At 42.7% G+C, this 16105-nt stretch overlaps 1 protein-coding gene across 5 annotated transcripts in view; it reads left to right on the top strand.

Annotated features, from left to right (window-relative positions):
* The window catches only part of LOC132403576 (inosine-5'-monophosphate dehydrogenase 1), a 117537-nt gene that overhangs the window by 86261 nt on the left and 15171 nt on the right, over positions 1-16105 (top strand). For all 5 annotated transcript variants that reach the window (XM_059986993.1, XM_059986991.1, XM_059986992.1 and 2 more), the window contains 7 exons: positions 2374-2461; positions 3031-3230; positions 3546-3636; positions 4288-4383; positions 7809-7952; positions 13070-13214; positions 13714-13857. In XM_059986993.1, coding sequence (XP_059842976.1) covers positions 2374-2461; positions 3031-3230; positions 3546-3636; positions 4288-4383; positions 7809-7952; positions 13070-13214; positions 13714-13857 — 908 coding nt within the window. The remainder of the gene's footprint in view (positions 1-2373; positions 2462-3030; positions 3231-3545; positions 3637-4287; positions 4384-7808; positions 7953-13069; positions 13215-13713; positions 13858-16105) is intronic.

The raw sequence follows: 16105 nt of genomic DNA, 5'->3' as shown, positions 1-16105 counted from the left end.
GACCTCCCAGCTGCAATATTCTTATCTTTTATAGCTCAAACTGCCTTTTAGCTTTTTCCTTCTCTGCCTCCAGCTTCCTTATTTGGAGCTCATGCTCCCTTTTCCTTTCCTCCCACTTTCTTTCCTTTTCCTCTTTCCGTCTTTCTGCTTCTTCCCTCTATCTTTCTACTTCCAACTGTTTTATTTGGAACTCATGTTCATACTTCATTTTATCTGCCTGAAGCTGAACCTCAGCCTCAGTAAGTGGTTTACCCTCAACAAACAACTCCAAATGCCTCCTCTTTGAATTTCCCCTCGGCTACGTAATGATACGCTATTAACAGCTGTACCTGAGCTATCCTCATTCGAGTGGTCACCTTAATCTTTAGCTTCTGAGCAATCCTCACCAGTACCTCACTCTTAGCCTTGTCCAGCCCCTCAGGGGTCGGATCTGCCACAAACTTATTAATCTCAAACTCCATTTCTGCTGTTTTCCCTTTTGGTTTCCCACACAACCAAAGCAGATAAGGGAATGTACCCCAATCAATTCACCAGCCCCCCCCAAAATTGGAAATCAAATCCCAGACGAGCCCCCAATTTGTTACGTACCCCATAACTGGGTTAACAAACCAGCAGAAATGGAATACACGTTGGAGTCTGTAATTACTAGTAACTAATAAAATTTATTAGCAAACTAAGTAATACAGTACGAAAATAAAATGCAAATATGCATATATTATAGGTTAGCAATTATACATATATATATATATATACACACACACACACACACACACACACACAAGTGTGGTAAAAAAAAAATCAAAAACCAAGCTCCTCCAAAGTCTAGGGGTAAATGAATAGTCTTGGGAGATGATGAAAGTTCAGTTCAGTTTAGCTTAGGTCGTAGTTGCAGGTGTAACGTTGGAGAGAGAGAGAGTGAGCGAGATGTGAGCAGCTGCAGCAGGCAAACCTTCCATTGTTGTCTTGTTCTGTTGTACTGATGTGGTCATTCGGATATGACCCCTTCGTTCTCGGCTAGACCGTTCTTCCATGGTGGACTCGTCACTCTGGCGTGAGTGGACACACACACAAGCCCCCACTGGTCCTGCTCTCACACTGTGAGCTTTGTGATCGATCTCCCGATTTGGTCCTCCAAGCCCCCACCTTCCTGTGTGTGCACAACACTCTTGCAGTGTCTCATGGTGTGTCTCCTGGTGTCTCAGCAGACCCGTCTTTTATCTCCCCTGACGGGGTATCAGCCATCCATCAACTGACCACGTCCATCAAACTGGCCACTCCCTCCTGTCTCAGCAGGCACCTGGCATCACTCTGCTGTGTCAGCAGAGATCCACACAAACAGGCCAAATGTTCTTGGCATTAAAGTCAACAATTAGCAAAGAAGCCATAATACTAAATCATTCATTTTAATCCTTCTCTCTCTCTGCAACAGGATGCCTTCTCCCCCCGTCTCCCCCCCATCTCTCTCTCGTTAGCAGCATAGTTCACAGGGGTGGTCAACTCTGGACCCCATCTCCAACTGGTTTTCTCATCACACATAACAATAGATTAGTTGGCTACAGTAGATCGCCCTAGCAGTGCTGGGGAGTGGTAGAACCTGAGGGGAGTTGATGGGGATAAAATTGGATTATTGGGAATGAAAGCTGGTTGTCACCACTTGTCAAAAGACTTGTTTTTGTGGGCATGATTATATCATTTAAAAATTAGAAAAATGCAATTATCTGGTCATCTTTATATAGTTTGTTGTTCATTGATCCTGTTTACAGTTACTGTTCTATAGATTTGCTAAGTATGCCCAGAGGAAAAAGATTCTCAGGGTTGTATGTGGTGATGTGTGTGTATTCTGTGAATGAATTTTTATTTCAGACTTTGTACTTTGACTGCAGAATGACTGTTGGTGCCAGACAGGGTGGTTTGAGTATCTCAGACAATGTTGATCTGCGATTTTCACACACAAGAGTTTCTAGAGTTTACAGACAGTGGTTTGAAAAACAATTTAAAAAAAACATCTAGTGAGCAGGAGTTCTGTGGATGAGAATGCCTTGTTAATGAGAGTGGTCATAGGAGAATGGCCAGACTGGTTCAAGTTGACAGGAAGGTGACAGTAACTCAGATAAGCACAAGTTACCACTGAAGTGTGCAGAAGAGCATCACTGAACACGTAACATGTCAAACCTTGAAGTGGATGGGCTAAAGCAGCAGAAGACCATGAACATACACTAAGTGACCACTTTGTTGGGTAGAGGAGGTACCTAATAAAGTGGCCATTCCGTGTGTAGCTGTGCTTGTTACAAGAGGTGAAGTGGAATCTGTAAGAGATACGGGGCACTGTAAAGTATATGCAGTCACTCAAAGTGTTGCCTTTTCCATGCTCAGGTGATGACGAAGCGAGAAGACCTGGTTGTTGCACCAGCTGGTGTGACCCTCAAGGAAGCCAATGAAATTCTACAACGTAGCAAGAAAGGTTCGAATGTTACATTGCTGCACTAGTTGGCTGGGGCGAAGAGGTTGCTCTGGGATGAACAGTGGGTGGGGCTGACTTCTTGTATGAGAGAGGATGATCCTTCAGTAATGATGTGGGGTCTGAGGAGTGGAGAAGGTCCATGGATATCGTGTGATTGGTTGAGAGGGGTGGATGTCCATGGGAATACTATATGTGAGATGGGAACTCTTATTTATTTATTGAGATACAGAGCGGAATAGGCCCGCTACCGAGCAACCTACCAATTTAACCCTCGCTTATTTATTGGGAAAATTTACTGTGACCAATTAACCTACTAACCAGTATGTCTTTAGACTGTGGGAGGAAGCTAGAACACCTGGAGAAGACCCACACAATCCACAAGGAGCCTGCACTGACTCTGTACAGATCTGTGGACGTGTTGGACGGGGAGGAGGAAAAGGAGCAACTATGATGGCGCTCTGTCAGGCAGTAGGAGGCAGGATACAGGCATGGCTTTTGGTTTTCCTGTCTTGGCTGTGGAGCCCGGCCTTGCGACTTGAATTTTTTAAATTCTTCTATCTTTCCTTCAGGGAAGTTGCCGATCGTTAATGACATGGATGAGCTCATCTCAATCATTGCACGGACAGACTTGAAAAAGAACCGAGATTACCCACTGGCATCGAAAGATTCACGGAAGCAGCTTCTCTGTGGAGCAGCCATTGGAACACGGGAGGATGATAAATATCGGCTGGACCTGCTGATGCAGGCAGGGGTGGATGTTGTTGTCTTGGTAAGAGCAAAGTGGGAACTTGTCAGATGCCTGCTGCAGCTATCCTGGAGCCCTTGAGATCAGGCTTCATTCATGTGCGTTCACTCAACAGATTCTGCTCCCTGAATCTAACATTCATTGGTGATGTTCCTCTGCACAGTCATGAACTTCAGTGCAGGTCTGCACTTCAGTGTAAGACTGATACAGTGCTGTGCTTGTAGAGGTGACCTCATTCAGATCAGATAGTAAAACCACAATCCTGTTTTCATGTTCTGGTGACTGTTAATTACTTCTCTTTGAAGGAGTTTTGTAATGTTTATTTGCCATTGTTTACAGGATTCTTCCCAAGGAAACTCTGTGTTCCAGATAAGCATGATTCGATACATAAAGCAGAAATACCCAGAGTTGCAGGTGGTTGGTGGGAATGGTAAGTGAAAGTCAGCACTTTATCCTCTTCTGACCCACCATCAGATCATTAATGTCAAATGGCTGAATTGGTAACATAGCAGTTAGCAGAATGCTATTACAGTGTCAGCAATCTGGGTTCATTTCCACAGCTGTCTGTAAATAGCTTGTCTATTGTCAGATTGCAGACTGTTGCAAGAAACATAAGGTTGTTCTAGTTATTTTCTCCATGACCTTATGGGGTTCCTCCGGGTGCTTCTGATCCCTCTCACATTCTAAAGATGTACCGTTAGTGGCTTAATTAGTCACATGGGTGTAATTGGGCGGCACAGGATTGTTGGGGCTGGAAGAGCCTGTTACCATGTTCTAAATAAGAATAAATACATAAATTCAGAATGACATTTCATTGTAGTACTAATGAAGATTGTACATGGACACGGCAAAAATGTTTCTTTAGGCCAAATATTCTTTTCTTGTCCTTCTATAGCTCAATGAGCAAAGTGACCTGATTGCTTTCACTCTCTCCTACTCTGTTTGTTATCAAGCCAATGAGGACATCACCGTGTTTGCCATTGAAGGGGGTTACTGTCTCCTACTCTGGGAAGCTCAGGTCATTAGGAGACCTGATGTTTCATTCACTGTTGAGTACATTGCTTCTTCTTTGTCTTTACAGTGGTAACCGCCGCACAAGCCAAAAACCTAATTGATGCTGGAGTGGATGGTCTACGGGTTGGGATGGGGTGTGGTTCAATCTGCATCACTCAGGAAGGTATGTCTGGGGCATGCATTTGGAAAGGCATGGTGAGGGACTAGTTGGGATAGCAGAATGCGTCCAGCTTTTCCTTAAACAGGGATCCAAATGCGTTTCAAGCTTAATGAAACTAGCGTGCCCAAATTGGGTTCTTCAGTGCTTGAGGATCTTGTTTTTAGTAGTTTATTTCACAGCAAACAGCCACATATAATTTAGAATAGCTGATGCAGAAGAAGCAAAGTGGTGACAGTTGGTGACTGGGATATGATGCAAGACTTCAGCCTGCTTCACCATCATGTTACATTGCGGCTAATCTGTAACGACTCTAGTTTTTTTTTTACCTTCGTTCCTTGTTCTTTACCAAGCAGATCTGTTGACCTCAGTGTAAGGAGTTCCATCTTTGCTCCATGTTCTGTTTGCCCCATTCCCATCAGGAAGGAGGTTACATAGTGTACTCGCTGGGACCATCAGAATCAAAACCAGTTACTTTCCCCAAGCAGTAAGGCTGATCAGTACCTCCACCCATTAACCCACCCCTCCAGACTTCCAATCACCATTACTTTATCATTTCCTGTCAGAATTGTCTTACGCAGAATCTCTTGCCAAGTGTCACTTTATGGATGTACAAATAATGTATGTATAATAAGCTATCTTATGTATTTATACTTATTGTGGGTTTTTTGTGTTGCATTGTATCTGGAGTAACAATTATTTTGTTTTCCTTTATACTTGGGTGCTGGAAATTACATTAAACAATCTTGAACTTGAATTTCTTAAACAAACAAGATCTGTCAGCATCAGTGTAAGAAGTTCCCATTGACCCCTCGGAACTGTGACCCATCCAGATTTCCACTGCTGTTCTTGTGTGAGTGTAGCTGTGAGACCTAATCTTTAGGCTGGTGCCTTTTTGTTCCAGACTTCTCCATCAAATCACAAGATGCCCTCTATCACCTCTGTGAAATCCTTTTGCCATCTTAAAACATGTCAATTGGATCAATTCTCAGCTACGAGTGTAAGCAATAAATACAAGCTTACTTCAACATTCAGCAGGATTATGATTAATCTGTTGGCCCCAACTTTATTTTCCTGGCTGATCCCCATAACACTTGGTTCCACTTTGGTGCAAAAATCTGCCCATTTCTCTGGGATAGAAAATTTAAGAGATTCATGGCTGTTTGTGAAAATAAATTCCTAATCTTTGATTTAGATGTTGAGACAATGCTTCCTCTTCCAGCATTTGAATATTTTCAAAATTCAAGTTTATTGTCATTCAGCTGTACACATGTATACCCCTAAACAAAACAATGTTCCTTTGGACCAAAGTGCACAACACAGTACATACAACTCACACATAACACATAAAGTAATATTGCCTCTAGTAAATTAACAAATAATAAAGTGCATTTGCAACACAAATTAGAAGGTAAACACTATTACATTACTAATGCTTCATGCGTGATGTGACCTGGATGGTGGCTGGGAGTTTAGTAGTCTTTGCGCTTCAATAAGATCCTGTCTCATTTCGATAAGCTCTGTGAAACAGGCCAATCTGCTCTGTTTTTCCTTACAAAATAGCATTTTCATCTCAGGTATCAATCTCTTTGTGATTGAAATTTGTGCAACTATACAGGGAAAATATGAGAGTGGGAATGAGACTCATAGGATTTCTCACCTGGTATCTGATATGGTCTTCACGGACTGAGTAGTCTCTTCGATGCCATTAAATATATAAGATTGTAAGAATACTTAGATCTCCCTCTGAACACTAGCACTTAATCATGCACAAATTAAATTGACTACTTTTTTGTTATTCCTATCACAGTGCATGTGTTTTCACTTTCTTGTCGTCTTAGTACAAAGGAAAACAAGGCAAATTTATGACGACTGTCCTCATAATTCAATCCTTAAGTTGTTAGAATAATTCCTAAGGAAGTGGTTGCAGTTCTGCGATAGGGCAATACTGAGTGTGCTGTTGCCCTCTGGCAATTTTGCAGGCAGGCTGCAGTGATTGAGAATTCTCATCTTTCCACTCGAGGTACTTTTTGTGGCAAAACCTAGCACACTGTGATGAATGCTGGCCTTAGTGGAACAGTTGTGGTGCAAACCCCTCATCTAGGTACTTGGAGCCATTTGCCTTCAATTTAGTTTGTGAGTTACTCTTCCTAGGATGTGGGTATCTTTGGCATGGTCACCATTTAGTGTTGATCCCTAGTTCTGTGGAGGTTCAGCAACTGTGGAAAAATAAAGCTAGAGTTCTGCAGTACTGTCCATGCCTGAGGCAATGCAAGTGCCTCATTTTTTGTTTTGTGGTTGTAATGAAGTTCAAGAATTTGGCCCAAGTCTGAATGGTTAAAAGTTCAGTTTCCATGATATCCTCAGGAGTTGAGGTCACAAGAGAAGGAAAGGCTTTCAAAGTAATCCTGAGGTACATATATTAAAGTTTAGATAAACATTTAGCCCTAACGAGATGGAGGAGTAAGAATATTTTTTACTGAGATGAAGGATCAGCCATAATTGTATTGATTTGGGAAATCAGCTTGTGGATTGAGCAACTAACACCCACTCATTTCTTCTGTGTTTCTGTTACATAATTTAGATTACATACACTGAAGTCATTGCTGGAAATGATGGGAACCGAATCCCATGTCGAGTGCACAGCAACTGAAGGCTGATTTATACTTGTGCATACGGGCTACGCTGCAGCCTTCACCGTAACCCTGATTTTCACTTCCGCGTCGCTCTGCACTATAGCGAGCACACGTTGGTGTGCGCCAAAACGCTAGTTTTGTTTCTATGCCACTGTGTTGAGTTTCTTCATGAGAGACATGGACGAGGAAATGCACTTCAAACATTTTCGCATGTCGGCATGTCAACCAAATTGACAATTTGGTTCATCTGTTTCACATTGGTGTACGCACAGCCTACAGACATGGTGGAGAAGAAGCAACTGGAAATGTGTAGGAGGAAATGCGATGCTACCAAGCAGACCAATCACAGTTGTTGCGGTCTGCGTTGCCGCGACACGTGAGTTACTTTTCTGGAGAGGTGCACGTCACCCTACAGCGTAGGGTATGGTGTAGAATACGCGTTACCTATGGCATTGATGCGATGCAGAAGTATAAATCAGCCTTGAATGTTTCTCTTTATCTAGTGTCAGATTTGGAATTGTTTAACATTGACTTGCATTGATGTAAAGTGGCGGTAATCCCAAACTATGACCTGAGTCAGGTGTCAATCCAGCTTCTTCTGCTAATCAAACGATACTTTTTTTTAGGTATGGTTAGACACAACTCTTTCTATCCACCTGTCCTGGTGCCTAGTGTCACCTGGGCTGCACTTAATCCAGGAGAGCAGCTTTGACTCAGTGCTGATGTTTGTGTATGGTAGGTGACAGGAGGGAGAATTGGATCTGGCTGATAACCTATTATTTGTTTCCATTACAGTTATGGCATGTGGCAGACCTCAGGGTACAGCAGTATACAAAGTGGCAGAATATGCTCGTCGCTTTGGTGTTCCAGTTATTGCTGATGGTGGAATCCAGACGGTCGGCCATGTGGTGAAGGCTCTGGCTTTGGGTGCTTCAACAGGTACCATGTCAATATTATGTACTTGTCCATGTTTTGGCAAGCCTTGCAATTAAAATAAATGCATAAGATTTATAAAGATTTAAGATTGATTTTTGGAATGCAAGTGCCATTGACAGGGTTGTTATTTATTGTCCATCTCTATTTGTCCTTGAAAATGTGTGAGCCACTTTCAACTGCTGTGGTGAAGGGGCTCCCACATCATTTTTGAGGAAGGAGCTTCAAGGTTTACATTTAGCAATGGTGGAGCGGTTCCATACTCCTAAGTGGAGATAATGTGCAGCAGTGCAGCTGATGGGCTTTCAGTGTGTGTGAAGCCCTTGTCCATTTATTGATAGAAGTCACAGATTTGGGCTGTTGCATTGGAAGTCCAAGTGAATGACCACAACGCATATTGTTAATGATACACGTTGATGCTAGTGATCGAAGAAATGGATTTTTAGGGAGGTTGCAAGCCTGTTAACCACATGTGTGTTCTAGGTGGGACTGAGCTGTCAGCCTCAAGTGCCCACTTTGGAGTTGTCAGATATGTTCAAAAGTTCGAAGTAAGTTTATTATCAAAGTATATATATGTCACGATGTACCACCCTGAGATTCATTTCCTTGCGGGCATACTCAAATCCAAGAAACATAGAATCAATGAAAGATCACACCCAACAGGATGGACATGCAAACAATGAAAAAGACAACAAACTGCAAACACAAAAGAAATAATAATAAATAAATAAGTGATGAATGTCAAGAACATGAGATAAAGAGTCATTGGAAGCGAGTCCACTGGTTGTGAATAGTCCAGTGATGGCTGGAGTGTCTTGCTTGACAAATCTGTTAGAGTTCTTTGAGGAAGTGACAAGCAGGGTGGGCCAAGGAGAGGCAGAGGATGTGAGTTACTTGGATTTTCAGAAGACATATGATAAGGTGCCACACATGAGGTTGCTTAACAAGGTAAAGTCCTATGGTGTTGCAGGAAAGATAATGACATGGATAGAGGAATGGCTGACAGAAATTAGGCAACAAGTAGGAATAAAGGGGACCCTTTCTGGTTGGCTGCCAGTGACTACTGGTATTGGGACTGCTACTTATTGCTTGTTAATGATTTGGATAATGGAATTATGGCTTTGTGGCAAAGTTTGCAGATGATACAACGATAGGTGGAGGGGAAGCAATGGAACTACAGCAGGATTTGGACAATTGGAAGAATGGGCAAAAAAATGGCAGTTGGAATACAGAAGTGGGAAGTGTACAATAATGCATTTTAGTAAAAGGAACAATAGTGTGGACTATTATCAAAGTGGGGAGAGGGTTCAAACAGCAGAGACGCAGAGGGACTTGAGAATCCTCGTGCAAGACTCCCAGAAGGTTAATTTTCAGGGTGAGTCTGTGGTAAAGAAGGCAAATGCAATGTTGGCATTTATTTCAAGGAGAATAGAATATAAAAGCAAGGAGATAATACTGGCACTTTATAAGACACTGGTGAGCCCTCACTTAAAGTATTGTCAACAGTTTTGGCCTCATATCTCAGAAATGTGTTGTCATTGAGAAGTGTCCAAAGGAGGTTCATGAGGATGGTTCCAGTAATGAAGGGGTTAACATATGAGGAGTGTTCGGCAGCTTTGGGCTTGTACTCACTGGAATTTAGAAGAATGCAGGTGATGTTATTGAAGCCTACTTAACGTTGAAAGGACAAAACAGGGTGGATGTCGAGAGCATGTTTCCTCCACTGGGGGGTATCCAGAATTAGATGGCACAGCCTCAAAATTGAGGGGCAACCTTTTAGAACAGGGGTAAGGAGGAATTTTTTTAGCCAGGAGGTAGTGAATCTGTGGAATGCTCCACCACAGACTGGTGGAGGCCAAGTCTGTGGGTATATTTAAGGGAGAAGTTGATCGTTTTCTGATGGTCAGGTCATCAAAGGAAATGCCAAGAAGGCAGGTGTATGGGGTTGAGTGTGATCTGAGATCAGCCGTGGTGAAATGGTAGAGCAGATTTGATGGACTGAATGGCCTCATTCTGCTCCTATGTCTTTGGTCTTAGTTAAGATCACTGGTGACTGTAACACCATAGATGCGTCACAAAGGATGTCCTCACTGTGAAAACTTGATAACGCTTGTAACGGTACAGATGCATCTGCTGGAGGATGGATGAATGTAGACAATATTAAATTGGCTTATTCCTTGTGTTTGCTTGCTCTATATGCCAAGTATTCAATCTGGTAACGTACCTTTAGCACTTTGCCAACTGCGGGCCCCTCCCAAAGTACATTCCATTGTTTAGTGCTTCTTTCAAGTGTTCAACATTGAGCTGCACTGTGTCATCATCTGAGAGATCAGTGATAATGAGGAAGAGGTTTCCTTTCCCAGGTTTGACCAGATACCATGATATCCAGAGAACTAACTGGTCAGTTGGGGGTGTCACTGTGGCGTTGCAGTTAGCACAACACTATTACAGTTTGGGGCATCAGAATTCAATTCTGACATCAGTAAGGAGTCTCTGTACACCCTTCCTGTGAACGCATGGGTTTCTTCCAAGTGCTCCGGTTTCCTCCCGCAGCCCCAAAGACCTACCGGTTAGTAGGTTAATTGGTCATTGTAAATTGCCCTGTAATTAGGCTAGGGCTAAATAAGGCCATAAGACATAGGAGCAGAATTAGGCCATTTGGCCCATCGAGTCTGCTCCATCATTCAATCATGGCTGATCCTTTTATTTTCTCCTCCTCAACCCCATTTCCCGGCCTTCTCCCCGTAACCTTTGATGAGCTATCCAATCAAGAACCTGTCAATCACTGCCTTAAATATACCCAGTGGCCTCAGCAGCTGCACGTGGCAGCAAGTTCCTCAAACTCACCACGCTTAAGAAATTTCTCTGCATCTGTTTTTTAAATGGATGCCCCCTATTCTAAGGCTGTGCCCTCTTGTCCTAGACTCTCCCACCATGGGAAAAGTTCTTTTCACATCTACTCTGTCTAGGCCTTTCAACATTCAAAAGGTTTCAGTGAGATCCCCCCTCCTGAATTCCAGTGAGTACAAACCCAGAGCTATTAAACGTTCCTTGCATTCCTGTAGTCATCCTTGTGAACCTCCTCTGGACCCTCTCCAATGCCAGCACATCTCTTCTAAGATGTGGAACCCAGAATTGTACACAATACTCAAGGTGAGGCCTCACCAGTGCCTTATAAAGCCTCAACATCACATCCCTGCTCTTGCATTTTAGACCTCTTGAAAGGAATGCTAACATTGCATTTGCCTTCCTCACCAATGGCTTAACTTGTAAGTTAATCTGTAGGATGTTCTGCAGAAGAACTCCCAAGTCCCTTTGCATCACAGATTTTTGGATTTTCTCCCTGTTTGGAAGATAGTCCACACATTTATTTCTACTACTAAAGTGAATGACCATGCATTTTCCAACATTATATTTCATTTGCTAACTTCCTTGCCCATTCTCCGAATCTGTCTGAGTCCTTCTGCAACCTACCTGCCCCTCCACCAATTTCCGTATCATCTTCAAACTTGGCAACAAAGCCATCTATTTCATCATTTAAATCATGTTTTTATATATAGCATAAAAAGAAGTGATCCCAACATTGACCCCTATGGAACACCACTAGTCACTGGCAGCTAGGCAGACAAAGATCTTTTTATTCCCACTCACTGCCTTCTTCCAATCAGCCAAAGCTCTAAACACGTTAGTAACTTTCTTGTAATACCATGGGCTCTTAACTTGGTAAGCAGCCTCATATGTGGTACCTTGTCCAAATATACAAAATCCACTGCATCCCCTTCATCTATCCTACTTGTAATCTCCTCAAAGAATTACAATAGGTTCTTCCGTTGGGATTTTCCCTTAAGGAAACCATGCTAACTTCGTCCTGTATTGTCCTGTGTCACCAAGTACTCCATCACCTCATCCTTAACAATTGACTCTAACATCTTCCCAACCACTGAGGTCAGGCTAACTGGTCTTAATTTCCTTTCTGCTGTCTTCCTCCTTTCTTAAAGAGTGGAGAGATACTTGCAATTTTCCAGTCCTCCACCATGCCAGCGCCCAATGATTTTTGAAAGATCATTTCTAATACCACTACAATCTCTAAAGCTACCTCTTTCAGACCCTAGGGTGACTCATGTTCTTTTAGGTCTTTCAGCTTTTTGAGCATCTTCTCCTTTGTAATAGCAACTGTACCCACTTTTCTTCCTACACACACCACAACATGTGGCACACTGCTAGTGTCTTCCACAGTGAAGACTGTAGGTGGTGGGTTGCAGGTGGCACTGGTTCAAAGGGCCAGAAAAGCCTGTTCTGTACTAAATAAAATAAATTAACATTGGTTCAGAGTTACTCCCTTTGGCCTCTAAATCTGCTAGCTCCTCTGGTGGGTGGGTTTTGATGTTGGATTATGATGAATGTTTCCATCACATAGCCAGTACCCATAGAATTGGGCCTTAAAATCATCAGCAAGAAGTTGCTTGGCTAGCCTGTGGGACAGCTCTCCAATTAACATAACACCTCAAATATTTGTGAGAATATGTTTGTCTTTTAAGAGGAAGAGGAGGTTGGAGTTTGGGCAATAAAAGCCGAGTATGAATTTTCAGAAAGAGATCATGGAGAGTTTAAAGAAGGCACAATACTTGAATAAAGAGAATCCTGACTCTATTTCTCACAGATACAAGAACTATCATTAGGATTTGGCAGATTGCATAAAAGCTGGGTCTTGCTATGTAATTCCTGCCTGTGGGAATGTTTGATTTGGACCCCTAATTTTCTGTTGATAAAGTCAAGTGTTATACTTAAATGCATTTTTAATCATTTTATTCAAACAACAAAAGAAATGTATGGAAATAATGACATTATGGAGTTCAGTCTGAAATGGTACATGTGATACAAGGGGTGAAATGGCCTTTCCTCTACCAATTCCTCTCTGGTGGTGTTAATACTTTATACTTAACTTGGGCTGTACGATTACCCTTCATGTGCATTGAAGCTAAAGTGGAATAATAACAGAAATCTCACCAAGGAATGCTCAGTGCTTTAACAAGTTGATGTCAATTCTTTCTGTACTTTTCTCTGTTTCCACTTATCCTCACTTTCACATTCTTCAATCCTTCTCTCTCACCATCCCCTCTCAGTGATGATGGGTTCATTGCTGGCAGCCACAACAGAGGCCCCAGGCGAGTATTTTTTCTCTGATGGAGTGAGGTTGAAGAAATACCGTGGCATGGGGTCATTGGACGCAATGGAGAAAAGCACAAACAGTCAGAAACGATACTTCAGGTAAGTTTGGGACCAGAAGGCTTCAGCAGCGTCAAGTTTTATCTTCTGAGGCCAGGTGGATCTTCCTCCTTATTTGAAAGAAGCTGTTACTTGTGTCTGAACTGATGTATTTTAATTTCATTGCCTAGTGTAGGTCAATTATAAAACAAAATACAATACTGATTGGTTGAAAAATCCAAAGAATTGACACACTAATATCAAGCAAAATTTGTCTGTCTCCAATACAACCAGGTCCTCTAACCCTGTGTGAATGCCAGTTTTATTTGAGAATGACCTGGTTTGGGTGATTTTTAGTAAAATTCTACCTCATGTTGTGCTTACTTTGACCCTGAGTTACAGAGGCAAATAGTATTACCTCCTTCTAGACCCTTTATGGTCATTTGGTCTTGCTGATTACAGGCTGATTATAGTAGGCAGGAGAATTGTTCCCTCGTCTCAATGCATAGTGCATTTTAGAGGATTCCTGTTCTCAGTACTGATCCTGTCATATCTTGTTCAGTGAAGGTGATAAGGTGAAAGTAGCCCAAGGAGTTTCAGGATTAATTCAGGACAAGGGATCAATACACAAGTTTGCACCTTACTTAATAGCAGGAATTCAGCATGGATGCCAGGATATCGGAGCCAAGAGTCTCTCCATCCTTCGGTAAGTTGCAGTGTGTTTATTTTCCATTCACCATTGTTTCACTGGTAATGTGGAAGGATCCAAGGAGAAATTGTTTTAAGATTGGGAAAAGCCCCTGTAGGAGGGGCAGTCATTCTAAGGTTCCAATTAAAGCCAACCAATTTTCCTACAGTGTACTTTTTTTCATTGTTCCTATATTCTCTGAAGTAATTTGAATCTTATTGTTTACGTAGCTGTGTGCAAAGGTTTTCTCATGGTACTATAAAGCAGTGTGAGTGTGAGGCAGCTTGATGGATGGCCCTGTTTTTCCCGAGCAGAGCGAGAATCGCAGAACTATGCAGACACTTTGGCTTAACTTGTTTATGCCCATCAAGGTGCCCACCTAACCAGTCCCATTTGTCTGCCTTCGGCTCATATCCACCTCAACATTTCCGATCCACATACTCTCCAAATATCTTAAACATAGTAATTGTACTTGCCTCTACCACTTCCTCTGGCAACTTGTCCTACGTACCCACTAGCCTCTGCGCAGAATACTTCCCTGCTTGTCCCCTTTAAAATTTTCCCTCCCTCAGCTTAACCCTTTGCCCTTTAGTTTTAGACTCCTGTACCCGGGGACACAAGAGAATGTATTTAGAAACATAGAAAATCTACAGCACAATACAGGCCCTTTGGCCCACAAAGTTTTGTGCCGAACATGTCTCTACCTTAGAAATTACTAGGGTTACCTATAGCCCTCTATTTTTCTAAGCTCCATGTACCTATCCAAAAGTCTCTGAAAAGACCCTAACATATCTGCCTCCACCACTGTCGCGGGCAGCCCATTCCACACACTCACCATTCTCTGTGTAAAACACTTACTCCTCTGTACCTACTTCCAAGCACCTTAAAACTGTGCCCTCTCATGTTAACCATTTCAGCCCTGAGAAAAAGCCTCTGACTATCTACACAATCAATGCCTCTCATCATCTTATACACCTCTTTCAGGTCACCTCTCATCTTCCATCACTCCAAGGAGAAAAGGCCGAATTCACTCAACCTGTCTTCATAAGGCATGCTCCCCAATCCAGGCAACATCCTTGTAAATCTTCTCTGCATCCTTTCTATAGTTTCCACAGCCTTCCTGTAGTGAGGCGACCGGAACTGAGCACAGTACTCCAAGTGGGGTCTGATCAGGGTCCTATATAGCTGCAACATTACCTCTCGGCTCCTAAATTCAATTCCATGATTGACAAAGGCCAATGCACCACATGCCTTCATAACCAGAGTCAACCTGCGCAGCTTCTTTGAGTATCCTATGGACTCGGACCCCAAGATACCTCTGATCCTCCACGTTGCCAAGAGTCTTACTGTTAATACCATATTCTGCCACCATATTTGACCTACCAAAATTAACCACTTCACACTTATCTGGGTTGAACTCCATCTGCCACTTCTCAGCCCAGTTATGCATCCAATCAATGCCCCACTGTAACCTCTGACAGCCCTCCACACTATCCACAGCATCCCCAACCTTTGTGTCATCAGCAAAGTTATTAACCCATCCCTCCAGTTCCTCATCCAGGTCATTTATAAAAATCACGAAGAGTAGGGGGTCCCAGAACAGATCCCTGAGCCACAGCACTGGTCACCGACCTCCTGCAGAATATGACCCATCTACAACCACTCTTTGCCTTCTGTGGGCAAGCTGATTCTGTATCCACAAAGCAATGTCCCCTTGGATCCCATGCCTCCTTACTTTCTAAATAAGCCTTGCATGGGGTACCTTATCAAATGCCTTGCTGAAATCCATATACACTACATCTACTACTCTTCCTTCATCAATGTATTTAGTCACATCCTCTATAAATTCAATCAGGCTCATAAGGCATGACCTGCCCTTGACAAAGCCATGCTGACTATTCCTAATCATATTACACCTCTCCAAATGATCACAAATTCTGCCTCTCAGGATCTTCTCCATCAACTTACCAACACTGAAGTAAGATTCTCTGGTCTATAATTTCCTGGGCTATCTCTACTCCCTTTCTTGAATAAAGGAACAACATCTGCAACCCTCCAATCCTCTGGAACCTCTCCCATCTCCATTGATGATGCAAAGATCATCGCCAGAGGCTCAGCAATCTCCTCCCTCGTGCTCACAGTAGCCTGGAGTACATCTCATCCAGTCTGGGTGACTTATCCATTTTGATTTTGCCATATTGATTCTCCTCATGATTTTATATACCTCTCTGCTCCAGGGAAGAGAGCTCCAGCTTATCCAGTCTCT

This window comes from Hypanus sabinus, chromosome 13, assembly GCF_030144855.1.
Source record: "Hypanus sabinus isolate sHypSab1 chromosome 13, sHypSab1.hap1, whole genome shotgun sequence".
Taxonomy (NCBI): domain Eukaryota; kingdom Metazoa; phylum Chordata; class Chondrichthyes; order Myliobatiformes; family Dasyatidae; genus Hypanus; species Hypanus sabinus.
This window is presented reverse-complemented; position numbering and strand designations above follow the sequence as displayed.